Here is a 19,221-nt window from a genome sequence, read left to right on the forward strand (position 1 = left end):
TGATTACCCATGGAAATTACACTATAACAACATTGTAAATTATAGAGAAATTGCACTGTAATTATAGTAAAATAGCAGTGTGATTTACAGTGTAATTACCCTGAAAGTTACACCATAATTACACTGTGATTACAAGTACACTGTAAGAACACTACAATTACAATATGCTTACTCTATAAGTTCAGAGGAAATTACACTATAATTAAAATGAAATTACAATCTTGAAGCAGCTGTCAACTTAGATGCAACACTACCCAAAACATAGAAAAAAAAGGTTATATAATGGATGCAAATACTACCAAACAGAGACAACCCACAAAGAAAAAGGTTCTAAAACGCTTGCAGATACAACGTAGGCAACCCACAAAGAAAAAGGTTATAAACTTCATTGTGATCTAGTGTAATTAACCTGAAAATGCACTGACAAAAGCATTGTAATAACCTGAAATTACATTGTAATTGCAGTGACTGTAAACTAAAAATCATAGAAGTTATAGCAAAAATTACACTGTGGTTACCTCTAGAAATTACAGTGTCACTATTATGTAATTTCAGAGGAAATTATGTTGTAATTAAAATGAAATTATAGTTATGAAATTGCCGTAACTTCGATGCAACTACTACCTAAGAATGCACACCCCAGCACCTAACAACAAAAAAGGTCAGCGAAATCAAACGCACAGGCTAGCAAAAAGAAAGTCAACAGGGGAATCAGATCCACCGTTACATCCATGCACCTATCACTGTAACATTGTAATAGCGGGAAAAAAATCGCCAGGAAAATCCACCACTAAGACTACACATACACCCACATCTACATCAAACACAAGGGAATCGAATAAAACCACAAGATATAGAAGAAATTCAACAGGGAAAGGGAGAAGACGCGGATAACGAACTGAAATCACACGACACTGGAGCGGAAATCAATCTGAAAGAAGAGGAGGAGGAGGAGATCGGAATCACCATGGATGATGAGGAAATCGTCAAGAACTACCTCCCTCTCACATCTTTAACTCTCGCGAAGAAATGAGAAAGGGCAAGAATAAAAAAAAGACAGAGAGCCAGGGAATAGGCGGTAACGGGTTGGCTGGGAAACGAAAGCGCGCCCGGTAACAGACACATAGAAAAACGTCCGAAAAAGTCAGCACCCAGCGTGGATCTAGGCACGAGATCAAACAGCCAAAAATTTGAATGCAAACCAATTGTAAATCACTCGACTGTAAATTAGCAAAACCGTTCTTTTAAGTCCGCGAGCTCAGAATAATAACATATCATAACATAGATGATTGAAAATATTCAAATGCTACAGTAGTTCTAATTTAAATATTACAACGCAGCTAGGTTTTCAAATTAAAGTCGTCCAAACTTGAATTCAACTTCAGATGCTCGGTCAAATCTTCCTTGAGCTGCTCCTGCATTGTTCGGTGCCGAATTTGTTGATGCATACTCATCAAACATGGCCAGATTCTGATGAGAAAATTGAACAGGATCACCCATGTTCTCAAATTCTAGACCTGCGGCGGCATCTTCACCCTCATTTTTCACGATCATTTCATCACCTCTTTCATCACCTCTCACAAGATTTCTGGATCCTATTGTTTAAAAGGTCCAAGAACAACTGCAAAACGGGCCTAGAGCACTCCAAATGTCCTCTCCACATCCTTTATAGCTCCCCTAAAAAACATCCTTTATAGCTACTTCTTACATGTGTGCTGAATTTATGATATACATTACACTGCTACAAAACAAGCCAGCCACGGTCGCCATGTCGCCGAGAATGCTGGTGCGGTCAGCTCTTCGGTCACGTCTGTATGATCAGCATCAATGTGGATAGGTGATCATCTAGTCGTGTCCGCACTCAGCAACATTAATGCAGGGGAGGGTTCGGGAACACATAGACCAAGGGTTTTGGGTGGGTCAGCGGTGTTGAAGTTGAAGTTGCCCTTAGTTTCTTAAAGAGATAAATGCACTGATGGTCACTAAAATGAGTTGGAAGCACACTAGAGTCACTGAACTTTAGAATACACTCGTTACAGTCATTGTTTATATATAAACGGTGATTCGTCATTGGCCCACTATAGAGCTCCGTATTCTATTTGTATGGCACTTCGTTGACTGGCCCAATAGACTGCATGGCATCTAGCGAAGCATGGTCATTGCCACGTCCTCTCTCTGGCTTGTGGGTCCCATGCGAAATAAACAAATATCCTCTCTAGGCCAACCAAGCTAACCACTTCGAGACAATTCATTTAGCAAAAAAAAAAAAGCAATAATGTCACAACATTTTTCGGGGTTGACCTAAGTCTCTAATATTCCATATCAATCCTATCATGATATTCTCAGACCAGACATTCATGTATGTATATCCCTGCTGCAATGTGTGAATCATTTGATTATGAGGCCTCCATGAGCCGCGAAGAATGGCGCGAAGACCAGCGACTCGACGGCCATGAGCTTGATGAGGATGTTGAGCGACGGCCCGGACGTATCCTTGAGCGGGTCCCCGATGGTGTCACCGATCACGGCGGCCTTGTGCGCCTCCGAACCCTTGGGACCCAGGGACTTGGCGTGCTCCGACGCACCGGCCTCGATGTACTTCTTGGCGTTGTCCCAGGCTCCCCCGCTGTTGGAAGCAGATATGGCCACCTGCACGCCGGACACGAGCGCGCCGGCGAGCAGGCCGGCGAGCGTGTGGACGCCGAAGAATGTGCCGACGACGAGGGGCGCCAGCAGCACCAGCGCCCCCGGGGGCATCATCTCCCTCAGCGACGCGTCCGTCGAGATCCTCACGCAGCTGGCGTAGTCCGGCGTCGCGCGCCCCTCCATCAGCCCCGGGATGGTGCTGAACTGCCGCCGCACCTCCTCCACCATCTTCAGCGCCGCGCTGCCCACGCTCTTCATCGTCATCGCCGAGAACCAGTAGGGGAGCATCCCGCCGGCGAGCATCCCCGCGAACACCTTGGGGCTCAGCACGTTGATCACCGTGACGCCCGCGCGGCTCACGAACGCGCCGAACAGCGCCAGCGACACCAGCGCCGCCGAGCCGATGGCGAACCCCTTGCCGATGGCCGCGGTGGTGTTGCCCGCGGCGTCGAGGGCGTCCGTCCGCTGCCGGATCCTGCGGCTCATGCCGGCCATCTCCGCGATGCCTCCGGCGTTGTCGCTGATCGGGCCGTACGCGTCGATGGCCAGCCCGGTGGCCACGGTGCTGAGCATCCCGAGCGCGGCGATGGCGATGCCGTAGATCGATGCCAGGGTGAAGCTGACGTAGATTGACAAGGCGATGGCTAACACGGGCACGATGACGGATTTGTAGCCGAGCGCCAGCCCGAAGATGACGTTGGTCGCCGCGCCGGTCCTGCAAGAGTCGGCCACGTCCCGAACAGGGCTGCGCAACCCACAAAGTTTCCGAATGAGCACAAACTATCTCACTGCGACAAACGAAATGGATTAACAAACGGATAGTAGAATTAATTACCTGTAAGCATTACTGGTGAAGTACTCTGTGGTGAAGCCGATGGCAAGACCTGCCCATAACCCAATGGCGACGCAGAAGAACACATGCCTGCCATTGCCAACGCCGGCCATTAGTTACCTTAACTTGATCCACCAGTGGCAAAAAATGCATGTACGGGGAGACTCGGCGGCGAGGGCTTACCAGTTCTTGACCTGTTTCTGCTCCCCGAAATCGAACATGGTGAACTTGGCAGGGAGCGCGGCGAAGGTGACGACGAGGGCCGCCACGGTCATCAGCGCGGTGGAGATGATGAGCTGAAGCTTCAGCGCTGGCGCGACCCCGCGGACGGTCTTGACCTTGAAGAAATCGGTGGCGAAGAGCGTGGTGACCAGGCAGACCACAAGCCCCGCCGAGCTTATCAGCAGGGGGTAGCACACCGCCGCAAAGTCGTGGTCGGCGCCGAACGACGAGATCGACGCCACGAACAGCGCCGCGCAGGTGGACTCGGCGTAGGACCCGAACAGGTCGGAGCCCATCCCGGCGATGTCCCCGACGTTGTCGCCCACATTGTCCGCGATCACCGCGGGGTTCCTCGGGTCGTCCTCGGGGATGTTCCGCTCCACCTTCCCGACGAGGTCGGCGCCGACGTCCGCCGCCTTGGTGTAGATGCCGCCGCCGACCCTCCCGAACAGCGCCATGGACGAGCCGCCGAGCCCGTAGCCGGTGATGGACTCGTACAGGCCCTCCCAGTCGTCGTGGTAGTAGAGCCCAAAGAGCTTGATGGCGACGTAGAGCACCAGGAGGCCCAGGGACGACAGGAGGAACCCCATGACGGCGCCCGACCGGAACGCCGTGGCGAAGGCCGCGCCGATGCCGCGGCGCGCCTCCAGTGTGGTTCTCGCGTTGGCGAACGTGGCAATCCGCATGCCGAGGAAGCCCGACACGACGGAGGTGACGGCGCCCAGGAGGAAGGCCATGGTGGTGAACACCGCGTTGGCCAGCGCCGGCTTGCACGTCTTGCCCTTGGTGTACTGGCACGGCTGGCTGGCGGTGCTGAACCGGTGCACGGACCCAAGGAAGAGGAAGATGACCACGGCGAAGATCACCGTGAAGGCCGCCAGGTACTTGTACTGGGTGAAAAGGAACGAGTTTGCTCCTGCAATATTTGACACGTTACCACTCGAATTGTTGTCAAGAGTATGCACGGACCAATGACGAATTTCAAATGGAAACTTTGCTGGTTACACTTGTTTGAAAAAAATTCCTACTAGTTTCAGTGAGTGTGATGTATGATCAATTACTCCCACAATGTAGGACATGTACAAACAGTACAAACACGTTCTTCGATTTTCAACACCTAACACAACAATTTGGGTAACAACAGTAACAATTGGTTGCAGTAGTAACGATCAAATTGAGTAATTTTTCTGATTCAATTGTTTCTCCACCTCCAAAGAAATCTGGTTACACCCGAGAAAACTTCCATATTTATCGAAATGGCATCTATACGCCAAACTTGTTCAAAGTTTTGCCTGGTCTTCCCTCTACACCAAAGTAATGGTAGACCTACGGGCATCTTCAACGGCAACCCACAAAATCCTTCCGCATTCGTCCACGGGCAGGGGGATCAGTCCACAGACATAGATGCGGGAGGCAGCCATCCAATGCTAGCCGCATATATTTTCACAACAACTCAAACAAGCGGACGAAATTCGTTCAAACAAGTGCAGATTTCATATAAACACGGCCTGATTTTATATAAACATGCAGAATTTCATTACAAATACATGAAAGCGGTCCTAGACAGGCTAATCTAAATGATCGCTGGCATCCAGTCCCCGTCTCCGGCCATGAACCAAGAGAACTAAAGCTTCGCCTTTTTCAGCTCTGCCACCGTGACCTCCACATCTGGAGCCCCGAGAACTGAAGTTGTCCGCCTCCACGTCGCCGCCAAACGTCTAATCGGCCTAAAATGTTGAGCCCACAAAGCTTGGCATCGACGGGAGAGGAGCGATGACCTTCCTGGGACACGAGCGGCGGCGACCTACCTTGCACTATCCTTGCTGTCGACGGTACCGCGGACGTGACGGCTTCTTTGTGGTCGTGGCGGCGGGGCGCGGCCTCCTCGTCGTCGGTGTCGCCGAACAACGCCTCGCCCGTGTCGTCCTCGTGCTCCTTGCCGGCGGCCGCTACCTCCGCCACCCGCTGCCGACACCACCATTGGGCGAGGCGGATCTCGTGGGCGGAGCGGTAGGACTCGAGCAGCGCCTCTCGCTCCTCCAGGTCCGCGCCCGGTGCGACTTAATCCTCCGCCTGCAGGTGCTCCTGGAGGAGGTTGTGGTTGTAATTGGCGTCGGCCTACGTCTCCCGGAACTGCTCCTCCCGCACCATGTCCATATAATGGGCACGGGCCTCGCTGATGGTCATGTTGCAATGCACCGGCGAGAGAGGAGAGGAGGAGGATGGTGCTGCGGAGGAAGAGGAGGGTGCCGCGGAGGAAGAGGATGGAGGCGTTGGGTCGTCGTCGGAGGCGTCCTCCATTTGCACCAGTTGGCAGCAATGGCGGTCATGGCCTTCTTCTGCTACGGCATCAGCCCGTCCAAGAGAGCTTTGGTCGTGGAGGGATCCATGACGGGGGAATGGTGTGGAGAGGATGAGTGTGGCTATGGCCGGGGCACCGGGGCAACGGTTTATATAGCACCGGTGGGCGGCGGACGATCGGAAGGGTGGCGCCAGATGAGATGCATCGGAAACCGCGTGCCATCAATGCGGGCGGCAGAGAACGGGCGGCCGTCGTGTCGTTTGAACGCGCGGCAGTCACCTACACCGGGAAGCGGTGCAGACGGCGCTCTCTCGGCCGGCGCGCCGCTTCAATGCCAGCGCCAGTGAGCGGTCGCTTCCGCTCTGGACGGGCATGAATATGGGCGCTGACCAAAAATGCGCGGGAGGGGTAAGGGTTTTTTATGGGTCAGGGCGGTCAGAAACGGGCTTGGGAGCGGTCCGGACTCCCACAAATCTCCCCCACTTTTGTCTCGGGTTTGCGGGAGGAATCGCGTCCGGACCGCCCCGCAGATCTGAAGGAAATATGCCCTAGAGGCAATAATAAAGTTATTATTTATTTCCTTATATCATCATAAATGTTTATTATTCATGCTAGAATTGTATTAACCGGAAACATAATACATGTGTGAATACATAGACAAACAAAGTGTCACTAGTATGCCTCTACTTGACTAGCTCGTTAATCAAAGATGGCTATGTTTCCTAACCATGAACAAGGAGTTGTTATTTGATTAACGGAATCACATCATTAGGTGAATGATCTGATTGACATGACCCATTCCATTAGCTTAGCACCCGATCGTTTAGTATGTTGCTATTGCTTTCTTCATGACTTATACATGTTCCTATGACTATGAGATTATGCAACTCCCGTTTGCCGGAGGAACACTTTGTGTGCTACCAAACGTCACAAGTAAATGGGTGATTATAAAGGTACTCTACAGGTGTCTCCAAAGGTACATGTTGGGTTGGCGTATTTCGAGATTAGGATTTGTCACTCCGATTGTCGGAGAGGTATCTCTGGGCCCTCTCGGTAATGCACATCACATAAGCCTTGCAAGCATTGCAACTAATGAGTTAGTTGCGAGATGATGTATTACGGAACGAGTAAAGAGACTTGCCGGTAACGAGATTGAACTAGGTATTGAGATACTGACGATCGAATCTCGGGCAAGTAACATACCGATGACAAAGGGAACAACGTATGTTGTTATGCGGTCTGACCGATAAAGATCTTCGTAGAATATGTAGGAGCCAATATGAGCATTCAGGTTCCGCTAATGGTTATTGACCGGAGACGTGTCTCGGTCATGTCTACATTGTTCTCGAACCCGTAGGGTCCGCACGCTTAAGGTTTCGATGACAGTTATATTATGAGTTTATGAGTTTTGATGTACCGTAGTTAGTTCGGAGTCCCGGATGTGATCACGGACATGACGAGGAGTCTTGAAATGGTCGAGACATAAAGATTGATATATTGGACGGCTATATTCGGACACCGAAAGTGTTCTGGGTGATTTCGGAGAAAACCGGAGAGCCGGAGGGTTAATGGAACCCTACCGGGAGAAGTAATGGGCCTTATGGGCTTTAGTGGAGAGAGAGAGGGGCAGCCAGGGTGGGCCGCGCGCCTCCTCCCCCCTTGGTCCGAATTGGACTAGGAGAGGGGGGGCGGCGTCCCCCTTTCCCTCTCCCTCCCACTTCCTTCCCCCTCCTAGTAGGAGTCCTACTCCTACTAGGAGGAGGACTCCTCCTTGGCGCGCGCCTATAGGGCCGGCCGGCCTCCTCCCCTTGCTCCTTTATATACGGGGGCAGGGGGCACCCCTAGATACACAAGTTGATCCACGTGATCATACTCTTACCCGTGTGCGGTGCCCCCTTCCACCATAGTCCTCGATAATATTGTAGCGGTGCTTAGGCGAAGCCCTGCGACGGTAGTGCATCAAGATCGTCACCACGCCGTCGTGCTGACGGAACTCTTCCCCGACACTTTGCTGGATCGGAGTCCGGGGATCGTCATCGAGCCGAACGTGTGCTAGAACTCGGAGGTGCCATAGTTTCGATGCTTGATCGGTCGGGCCGTGAAGACGTACGACTACATCAACCAAACGCTTCCATTGTTGATCTACAAGGGTACGTAGATCACACTCTCCCCTCTCGTTGCTATGCATCACCATGATCTTGCGTGTGCGTAGGATTTTTTTTGAAATTACTACGTTCCCCAACAGTGGCATCCGAGCCTAGGTTTATATGTTGATGTTATATGCATGAGTACAACACAAGTGAATTGTGGGCGATATAAGTCATACTGCTTACCAGCATGTCATACTTTGGTTCGGTGGTATTGTTGGACGAAGCGGCCCGGACCGACATTACGCGTACGCTTACGTGAGACCGGTTCTCCCGACGTGCTTTGCACATAGGTGGCTTGCGGGTGACAGTTTCTCCAACTTTAGTTGAACCGAGTGTGGCTACGCCCGGTCCATGCGAAGGTTAAAACAACACCAACTTGACGAACTATCGTTGTGGTTTTGATGCGTAGGTAAGATTGGTTCTTGCTTAAGCCCGTAGCAGCCATGTAAAACTTGCAACAACAAAGTAGAGGACGTCCAACTTGTTTTTGCAGGGCATGTTGTGATGTGATATGGTCAAGACATGATGCTAAATTTTATTGTATGAGATGATCATGTTTTGTAACCGAGTTATCGGCAACTGGCAGGAGCCATATGGTTGTCGTTTTATTGTATGCAATGCAATCGCGCTGTAATGCTTTACTTTATCACTAAGCGGTAGCGATAGTCGTGGAAGCATAAGATTGGCGAGACGACAACGATGCTACGATGGAGATCAAGGTGTCACGCCAGTGACGATGGTGATCACGACGGTGCTTCGAAGATGGAGATCACAAGCACAAGATGATGATGGCCATATCATATCACTTATATTGATTGCATATGATGTTTATCTTTTATGCATCTTATCTTGCTTTGATTGACGGTAGCATTATAAGATGATCTCTCACTACTTATCAAGAAGTGTTCTCCCTGAGTATGCACCGTTGCAAAAGTTCTTCGTGCTGAGACACCACGTGATGATCGGGTGTGATAGGCTCTACGTTCAAATACAACGGGTGCAAAACAGTTGCACACGCGAAATACTCAGGTTATATTTGACGAGCCAAGCATATACAGATATGGCCTCGGAACACGGAGACCAAAAGGTCGAGCGTGAATCATATAGTAGATATGATCAACATAGTGATGTTCACCAATGAAACTACTCCATCTCACGTGATGATCGGACATGGTTTGGTTGATTTGGATCACGTAATCACTTAGAGGATTAGAGGGATGTCTATCTAAGTGGGAGTTCTTTAAGTAAATTAATTGAACCTAAATTTATCATGAAACTTAGCACCTGATAGTATCTTGCTTGTTTATGCTTGATTGTAGATAGATGGCTCGTGCTGTTGTTCCGTTGAATTTTAATGCGTTCCTTGAGAAAGCAAAGTTGAAAGATGATGGTAGCAATTACACGGACTGGGTCCGTAACTTGAGGATTATCCTCATTGCTGCACAGAAGAATTACGTCCTGAAAGCACCGCTGGGTGCCAGGCCTGCTGCTGGAGCAACACCAGATGTTATGAACGTCTGGCAGAGCAAAGCTGATGACTACTCGAAAGTTCAGTGTGCCATGCTTTACGGCTTAGAATCGGGACTTCAACGACGTTTTGAACGTCGTGGAGCATATGAGATGTTCCAGGAGTTGAAGTTAATATTTCAAGCAAATGCCCGGATTTAGAGATATGAAGTCTCCAATAAGTTCTATAGCTGCAAGATGGAGGAGAACAGTTCTGTCAGTGAGCATATACTCAAAATGTCTGGGTATAATAATCACTTGATTCAATTGGGAGTTAATCTTCCAAATGATTGCGTCATTGACAGAATTCTCCAATCACTGCCACCAAGCTACAAGAGCTTTGTGATGAACTATAATATGCAAGGGATGAATAAGACTATTCCCGAGCTCTTCGCAATGCTGAAAGCTGCGGAGGTAGAAATCAAGAAGGAGCATCAAGTGTTGATGGTCAACAAGACCACTAGTTTCAAGAAAAAGGGCAAAGGGAAGAAGAAGGGGAACTTCAAAAAGAATGGCAAGCAAGTTGCTACTCAAGAGAAGAAACCCAAACCTGGACCTAAGCCTGAAACTGAGTGCTTCTACTGCAAGCAGACTGGTCACTAGAAGCGGAACTGCCCCAAGTATTTGGCGGATAAGAAGGATGGCAAGGTGAACAAAGGTATATGTGATATACATGTTATTGATGTGTACCTTACTAATGCTCGCAGTAGCACCTGGGTATTTGATACTGGTTCTGTTGCTAATATTTGCAACTCGAAACAGGGACTACGGATTAAGCGAAGATTGGCTAAGGACGAGCTGACGATGCGCGTGGGAAACGGTTCCAAAGTCGATGTGATCGCAGTCGGCACGCTACCTCTACATCTACCTTCGGGATTAATATTAGACCTAAATAATTGTTATTTGGTGCCAGCGTTAAGCATGAACATTATATCTGGATCTTGTTTGATGCGAGACGGTTATTCATTTAAATCTGAGAATAATGGTTATTCTATTTATATGAGTAATATCTTTTATGGTCATGCACCCTTAAAGAGTGGTCTATTTTTATTGAATCTCGATAGTAGTGACACACATATTCATGGTGTTGAAACCAAAAGATGCAGAGTTGATAATGATAGTGCAACTTATTTGTGGCACTGTCGTTTAGGTCATATCGGTGTAAAGCGCATGAAGAAACTCCATACTGATGGACTTTTGGAACCACTTGATTATGAATCACTTGGTACTTGCGAACCGTGCCTCATGGGCAAGATGACTAAAACACCGTTCTCCGGTACTATGGAGAGAGCAACAGATTTGTTGGAAATCATACATACAGATGTATGTGGTCCGATGAATATTGAGGCTCGTGGCGGATATCGTTATTTTCTCACGTTCACAGATGACTTAAGCAGATATGGGTATATCTACTTAATGAAACACAAGTCTGAAACATTTGAAAAGTTCAAAGAATTTCAGAGTGAAGTAGAAAATCATCGTAACAAGAAAATAAAATTCCTACGATATGATCGTGGAGGAGAATATTTGAGTAACGAGTTTGGTGTACATTTGAAAAATTGTGGAATAGTTTCGCAACTCACGCCACCCGGAACACCACAGCGTAATGGTGTGTCCGAACGTCGTAATCGTACTTTACTAGATATGGTGCGATCTATGATGTCTCTTACTGATTTACCACTATCGTTTTGGGGATACGCTCTAGAGACGACCGCATTCACGTTAAATAGGGCACCATCAAAATCCGTTGAGACGATGCCTTATGAACTGTGGTTTGGCAAGAAACCAAAGTTGTCGTTTTTGAAAGTTTGGGGCTGCGATGCTTATGTGAAAAAGCTTCAACCTGATAAGCTCGAACCCAAATCGGAGAAATGTGTCTTCATAGAATACCCAAAGGAGACTGTTGGGTACACCTTCTATCACAGATCCGAAGGCAAGACATTCGTTGCTAAGAATGGATCCTTTCTAGAGAAGGAGTTTCTCTTGAAATAAATGAGTGGGAGGAAAGTAGAACTTGACGAGGTAACTATACCTGCTCCCTTATTGGAAAGTAGTGCATCACAGAAAACTGTTTCAGTGACACCTACACCAGTTAGTGAGGAAGCTAATGATGATGATCATGAAACTTCAGAACAAGATACTACTGAACCTCGTAGATCAACCAGAGTGAGATCCGTGCCAGAGTGGTACGGTAATCCTATTCTGGAAGTCATGCTACTAGATCATGATGAACCTACGAACTATGAAGAAGCGATGGTGAGCCCAGATTCCGCAAAATGGCTTGAAGCCATGAAATCTGAGATGGGATCCATGTATGAGAACAAAGTATGGACTTTGGTTGACTTGCCCGATGATCGGCAAGCAATTGAGAATAAATGGATCTTCAAGAAGAAGACTGACGTTGACGGTAATATTACTGTCTACAAAGCTCAACTTGTCGCAAAAGATTTTCGGCAAGTTCAAGGGATTGACTACGATGAGACCTTCTCACCCGTAGCGATGCTTAAGTCTGTCCGAATCATGTTAGCAATTGCCGCATTTTATGATTATGAAATTTGGCAGATGGATGTCAAAACTACACTCCTGAATGGATTTCTGAAAAAAGAGTTGTATATGATGCAACCAGAAGGTTTTGTCGATCCAAAGGGAGCTAACAAAGTGTGCAAGCTCCAGCGATCCATTTATGGACTGGTGCAAGCCTCTCGGAGTTGGAATAAACGCATTGATAGTGTGATCAAAGCATTTGGTTTTATACAGACTTTTGGAGAAGCCTGTATTTACAAGAAAGTGAGTGGGAGCTCTGTAGCATTTCTGATATTATATGTGGATGACATATTACTAATTGGAAATGATATAGAATTTCTGGATAGCATAAAGAGATACTTGAATAAGAGTTTTTCAATGAAAGACCTCGGTGAAGCTGCTTACATATTAGGCATTAAGATCTATAGAGATAGATCAAGACGCTTAATTGGACTTTCACAAAGCACATACCATGACAAAGTTTTGAAGAAGTTCAAAATGGATCAAGCAAAGAAAGGGTTCTTGCCTGTGTTACAAGGTGTGAAGTTGAGTAAGACTCAATGCCCGACCACTGCAGAAGATAGAGAGAAAATGAAAGATGTTTCCTGTGCTTCAGCCATAGGCTCTATCATGTATGCAATGCTGTGTACCAGACCTGATGTGTGCCTTGCCATAAGTCTAGCAGGGAGGTACCAAAGTGATCCAGGAGTGGATCACTGGACAGCGGTCAAGAACATCCTGAAATACCTGAAAAGGACTAAGGATATGTTTCTCATATATGGAGGTGACAAAGAGCTCATCGTAAAAGGTTACGTTGATGCAAGCTTTGACACTGATCCGGACGATTCTAAATCGCAAACCGGATACGTGTTTACATTAAACGGTGGAGCTGTCAGTTGGTGCAGTTCTAAACAAAGCGTTGTAGCGGGATCTACATGTGAAGCGGAGTACATAGCTGCTTCGGAAGCAGCAAATGAAGGAGTCTGGATGAAGGAGTTCATACCCGATCTAGGTGTCATACCTAGTGCATCAGGTCCAATGAAAATCTTTTGTGACAACACTGGTACAATTGCCTTGGCAAAGGAATCCAGATTTCACAAGAGAACCAAACACATCAAGAGACGCTTCAATTCCATCCGGGATCTAGTCCAGGTGGGAGACATAGAGATTTGCAAGATACATACAGATATGAATGTTGCAGACCCGTTGACTAAGCCTCTTCCACGAGCAAAACATGATCAGCACCAAGGCTCCATGGGTGTTAGAATCATTACTGTGTAATCTAGATTATTGACTCTAGTGCAAGTGGGAGACTGAAGGAAATATGCCCTAGAGGCAATAATAAAGTTATTATTTATTTCCTTATATCATCATAAATGTTTATTATTCATGCTAGAATTGTATTAACCGGAAACATAATACATGTGTGAATACATAGACAAACAAAGTGTCACTCGTATGCCTCTACTTGACTAGCTCGTTAATAAAAGATGGTTATGTTTCCTAACCATGAACAAGGAGTTGTTATTTGATTAACAGGATCATATCATTAGGTGAATGATCTGATTGACATGACCCATTCCATTAGCTTAGCACCCGATCGTTTAGTATGTTGCTATTGCTTTTTTCATGACTTATACATGTTCCTATGACTATGAGATTATGCAACTCCCGTTTGCCGGAGGAACACTTTGTGTGCTACCAAACATCACAACGTAAATGGGTGATTATAAAGGTGCGCTACAGGTGTCTCCAAAGGTACATGTTGGGTTGGCGTATTTAGAGATTAGGATTTGTCACTCCGATTGTCGGAGAGGTATCTCTGGGCCCTCTCGGTAATGCACATCACATAAGCCTTGCAAGCATTGCAACTAATGAGTTAGTTGCGAGATGATGTATTACGGAACGAGTAAAGAGACTTGCCGGTAACGAGATTGAACTAGGTATTGAGATACCGACGATCGAATCTCGGGCAAGTAACATACCATGACAAAGGGAACAACGTATGCTGTTATGCGGTCTGACCGATAAAGATCTTCGTAGAATATGTAGGAGCCAATATGAGCATCCAGGTTCCGCTATTGGTTATTGACCGGAGACGTGTCTCGGTCATGTCTACATTGTTCTCGAACCCGTAGGGTCCGCACGCTTAAGGTTTCGATGATAGTTATATTACGAGTTTATGAGTTTTGATGTACCGAAGTTAGTTCGGAGTCCCGAATGTGATCACGGACATGACGAGGAGTCTCGAAATGGTCGAGACATAAAGATTGATATATTGGACGGCTATATTCGGACACCGGAAGTGTTCTGGGTGATTTCGGAGAAAACCGGAGAGCCGGAGGGTTACCGGAACCCTACCGGGAGAAGTAATGGGCCTTATGGGCTTTAGTGGAGAGAGAGAGGGGCAGCCAGGGTGGGCCGCGCGCCTCCTCCCCCCCCCTTGGTCCGAATTGGACTAGGAGAGGGGGGGGGCGGCGCCCCCCTTTCCCTCTCCCTCCCACTTTCTTCCCCCTCCTAGTAGGAGTCCTACTCCTACTAGGAGGAGGACTCCTCCTTGGCGCGCGCCTATAGGGCCGGCCGGCCTCCTCCCCTTGCTCCTTTATATACGGGGGCAGAGGGCACCCCTAGATACACAAGTTGATCCACGTGATCATACTCTTACCCGTGTGCGGTGCCCCCTTCCACCATAGTCCTCGATAATATTGTAGCGGTGCTTAGGCGAAGCCCTGCGACGGTAGTGCATCAAGATCGTCACCACGCCGTCGTGCTGACGGAACTCTTCCCCGACACTTTGCTGGATCGGAGTCCGGGGATCGTCATCGAGCCGAACGTGTGCTAGAACTCGGAGGTGCCGTAGTTTCGGTGCTTGATCGGTCGGGCCGTGAAGACGTACGACTACATCAACCAAACGCTTCCGTTGTCGATCTACAAGGGTACGTAGATCACACTCTCCCCTCTCGTTGCTATGCATCACCATGATCTTGCGTGTGCGTAGGAATTTTTTTGAAATTACTACGTTCCCCAACAAGATCGATACAGCCTCGCATTGAATGGCTTCCGCGGTCGAGACAGTTGGATCCAAAAGGTTGCGGGAGGTTTACGGGTCAGTGTTGAAGATGCCTAAGTAGAACTATTTACGGGTTTAGCATTAATATTGGACATAGGGGAAGGAGGTGCCCATGCAGTGAAATTCAGAGGAATTGGGGGAGGTGCCCATCCATTAAAACTTTTGTAGCCTGCCCGTAGATGTAGGATTACCGCTCTACACCTACCCATCAATTCCAGCACCAGCGACTGTGCACACGCACCAGTCAAGCATCCGCCTTGCGTTCCCAACTCGGGTTCGAGTACATGTTTTATCTCTTTCGTCCAAATGGAAAAGACAACGCTCCTACGGGGCTCTAAGATCTTCTGCTGGTAGATACATCAAATCCGCCCCCTCAAATGTATCCGCAGACAGTCATCTGTCACACCTTAAATTTCTCATTCCACAAGCAGATATCTTAAATATGAATCCTTTCATACAATCACATACAACATAAAACCTAATCTAAATCTACGGCAGTGCCATGGCCATGCCCGGCTGAGCCTCTTGGATTGAAGGTGCACTAGCTGACAAGGTAGAGTAGGACATGGGTCACGACTAGCTTACGGGACTTGAGGCGACGCCTTCTCTCATGCCCTACTCTTCTTGGTCGGAGCCCATGGCCACGACGCCGCCAGTTAATGTGAGGTCCATGATAGATCCATCATGGTCGAAGCCCGACACGTCCACCACAACTGGTTGGGACGCGAGGGGTTGCCGATCACTCGTAGAGGCGTCGGGGCGTGCGACTCCGCCTTGCTGACCTCTGCCGTGGCTACTCGTGCTCTCTGTCTCGCACGACGGGCACACCACGCCATAGCCTCCCCACCAGACAAGCCATAGGTGCGGGTGTTTACCTCCGACTCGGGGTGGCAATGAAGGAGTTGCACCTCCGCCACGGCGTTGGGGTGTCAGATGGACCGCACGGCCTCCGGTGAGCTAGATGTGACCCACCTAGCGCCCGATCCAAGCGCCATTTGAGCGGATGCAATGGATTCCCGCCAAATCGAGTCCGACCGGTGTCTCGCGGTCTCCTTTAGTGAGCGGATGCAATGGATTCCCGCCAAACGGACGGCCATCTCCTCCTCGAGACCATGTGGGACGAGGTCCCAGTCCACAGATTGAGTGGCTGAGGACTGAGATCCGCTGCCCACCATGCCGGAGATCGTCGAAAGAGAGTTGGGGGCGGAGTGAAGTGGAGTTGAATGGAGTAAAGTGGCTAGGGCTTGGTCCGGGGAGCGGATGTGGGGTTGGGGTGAGCTAGCATGTGCCGAGTCTGACGTGACAGACGCACCTGGGCCTCCCCTTATCCATCCCAGATTTAGGCTGAATATGAAATGTGCTGATTAGTTCGGATGTATGGGGTTGGTTTGAGAACCCTGTTTGGGTCGGGTTTTTTTTTCTTTCCTTTTTTGACTAATCATTTACCGTCCTGGTGGGGTTGTTTGGAGAATCTGGTTGTAGATGCTCTAGAACTTGCTTCATTAAGTTTATGCTGAACCAGCAATAAGAACAGGTCTTGAGGCTATTGCAAAGTCGATCAAGTTAATCAAAGAAATAGAACCATACTTCCTAGTTAAGTAAACAGAATGGGATAAAGAAAAGTTGTAACAATATGGCGTCTCCGGCGGCCCGTCGAACACGTGCCAGGTTAGGTGCCACCACTACTTGGTCAAATCTTTGGCAGAGCATCTTTTCGTGAACGAGGAGCAAGTCACAGATCAAGCATATTTAATTTTCCAATGGCCTGGATTTCCTCAGAGTTGACTTGTGGCGTATAAATTATGTCAGCAGCAAGGTGTTTGAGCTGATCATCTGCTGTTGGTCAATGGTTTTGACAGTGCATCTTTACTTAACATCAGGATAAAGTGCTTCGTCTATTTCGGAGCAAGTTCCACATCCAACACGTCTGTAAAGAACTCTGGATGAGGAGATTGTGCAGTTAATTGCGTTCGATTAGAGTTGAACATGACCCGTTTACAAAGTCCAGATCATGAATTTCTCAAAAACGTAAATGCGTCGAATCTGACAAAGACAAATTCTCTGAACTCTAGCATGCTACACCACCGTGCCGAAATTAAAGATGATTTTTTACGAGAGTGACTAATTAGTTTACACGAGAGAAATATCCTTTTATATAGTTATTATTAAACATATTGGTCTGCATATATGTCTTCGTGAAAGATCAAATGTTACTACTAATTCGTACAAAATTGGATAAACAAAATTAATCCCTAGCGGCAGTAGTGAGTAGTGACCCATAAATAAGGGCTAAATCTTTCGCAAAAATAAATAAATAAGGGCTAAACAAACAACACCAACCAAGAAAAGCGTTTGAATTTGAAACCCGCTATTGAAGGAGCCCGCAGGAGAAACTCAAGATAAGCACGAACGGAACTCACCGACTGAAATGGCGTTCTGGATCTCCGCGCACCTGGCCACGGCCGCCGGGCCGTCGCCTCCATCCTCCTCGTCGTCGCTCTCGCCGCCTCCACCGCCGCCGATACCGGCGTCCTCCTCGTCCTCCGTCCGGAACACTGGCCGCCCGTGTACGCCGTTGCCGGCCGGCGCGTAGGCGGACACCTTCACCTTGGCGACGAGGAACCACTGCCAGAGCGCGAAGGCAATGCCGACCACGGCGCACGCCGGGATGACCGCGTCGGCCACGGAGAAGCCCATCGCGCGCGCCCCTGGAACCAGCGGAAAAGCAAGAGTATAGAAGGGGGAGAGAGAGGGGCTTGAAATTTGAAGTTGTGGAGGATTTTGTGAGCGTGGCAACCGGGAAGGCTGGCGAGATCGAGGGCAACTGCCTTCCTCCTCCGATGGAGTAGGCGGTATTAAGCAACGGGGTCAGCGTTGAGTATGGTGCGCTGTATGTACGGTTAGCTTAGCAGGGGGGTAACATAGGCTGCTTCGTCGACAGGGCATGTGGTGGGTGATAAACTGATAATCTTCAACCCTCGAATAGAAACGACAGAAATAGTCAAAATTGTTGGTGTAGTGCATACCTAAGGTGGAACAAACATTAGGCCATCTCTACCTCTCTAGTGTGAGCCCAAGGCGGTTCGTATGGGGCTTGGAATCGGTTCAATACGGTAGCTGGAGCCAGCCGATTCCAAGTGAGACAAAGGAACTTGTTTCCTTCGGCTCCAACCAATTAAACTACAATTTCTACTACTCTGAAACAACCCAGATGCTGTTGTCGTAATATGGTCTCTTCTTCCCAACCATGCAGGATGCTGGGGTTCCCGCTTCCTAGGGCCTTCGAGGGCGAAGAGCACCCTGCGCCGTCTGTTTCCAGGTCGCGTGCGTGGGGTGCTCTCAAAGACTCTCCGCACCGTCCGATTTGTCTGGACAACACGGATCCGGGCGACCCACCTCAATGGTTCATGATGGGTAGACGCGCGCCGAGCCACCATAATGCGGTGGCATTGCGTCGCACCTCCGTGAGGAGGCTCACGCACGACGGGCCGATTGGACCCGCCTATCGGTGTCCTCACCCGACGAGGACCACCCGGCTGGCTCCTGGGGCTCTCCACATCGTCCGGTCTGCTCGGGCGGCCTACCTCAGATGTGCATGGCGAGTCGATCGTGGGCTTGGACGGTGTCGGGGTTAGGGCAAGTTTCGATTCTGACAATGAGTACTAGAGATATGAAAGAGGAACGGAGCCTAACTGCAACGCAGGTGTGACACTCGGTTTTTACGAATTCAGATCCCTCTCGGAGGAGGTAACAGCCCTACGCCTTGGTGTTGAGGCTTGTTTTCTCTTGGAGTGAATGATTACAAGGAGTGCTTAACCCCTGCTCAGGAGGAAGAGGGGAGCTTCTATAGAATACGCCGCGGCCCTTTTACTCCTACATTAAAGGGTGGTTTAATAGGTATAACTACGACACTTACTAGTGTTAACAGTCACAATTACGACAGTTACAGGTAACGGTAGCCATGACTATG

General features: G+C 48.7%; 1 protein-coding gene across 1 annotated transcript; it reads right to left on the reverse strand.

The window, feature by feature from the left end:
* Positions 1 to 1,997: 1,997 nt before the first annotated feature.
* On the reverse strand, positions 1,998 to 18,190 carry LOC123055218 (pyrophosphate-energized vacuolar membrane proton pump). Its single transcript, XM_044479208.1, has 4 exons — positions 17,672 to 18,190; positions 3,662 to 4,616; positions 3,482 to 3,568; positions 1,998 to 3,391 (listed from the first exon to the last, which is right to left on the reverse strand). Exons 1-4 carry the CDS (start codon positions 17,946 to 17,948, stop codon positions 2,389 to 2,391), a joined length of 2,322 nt encoding a protein of 773 aa, XP_044335143.1. The 5' UTR covers positions 17,949 to 18,190; the 3' UTR covers positions 1,998 to 2,388.
* Positions 18,191 to 19,221: the final 1,031 nt, after the last annotated feature.

The sequence above is a fragment of the Triticum aestivum genome, chromosome 1A (assembly GCF_018294505.1).
Source record: "Triticum aestivum cultivar Chinese Spring chromosome 1A, IWGSC CS RefSeq v2.1, whole genome shotgun sequence".
In the NCBI taxonomy this organism is placed as follows: domain Eukaryota; kingdom Viridiplantae; phylum Streptophyta; class Magnoliopsida; order Poales; family Poaceae; genus Triticum; species Triticum aestivum.

Excerpts from the sequence above, each read along its gene's own strand:
- LOC123055218 (XM_044479208.1), bottom strand. The coding sequence starts at position 17,948 with ATGGGCTTCTCCGTGGCCGACGCGGTCATCCCGGCGTGCGCCGTGGTC. Across the intron at positions 4,617-17,671 it reads CCAGAACGCCATTTCAGTCG|GAGCAAACTCGTTCCTTTTC; the intron begins GTGAGTTCCGTT and ends CAAATATTGCAG. Across the intron at positions 3,392-3,481 it reads TTCACCAGTAATGCTTACAG|CCCTGTTCGGGACGTGGCCG; the intron begins GTAATTAATTCT and ends TGGGTTGCGCAG.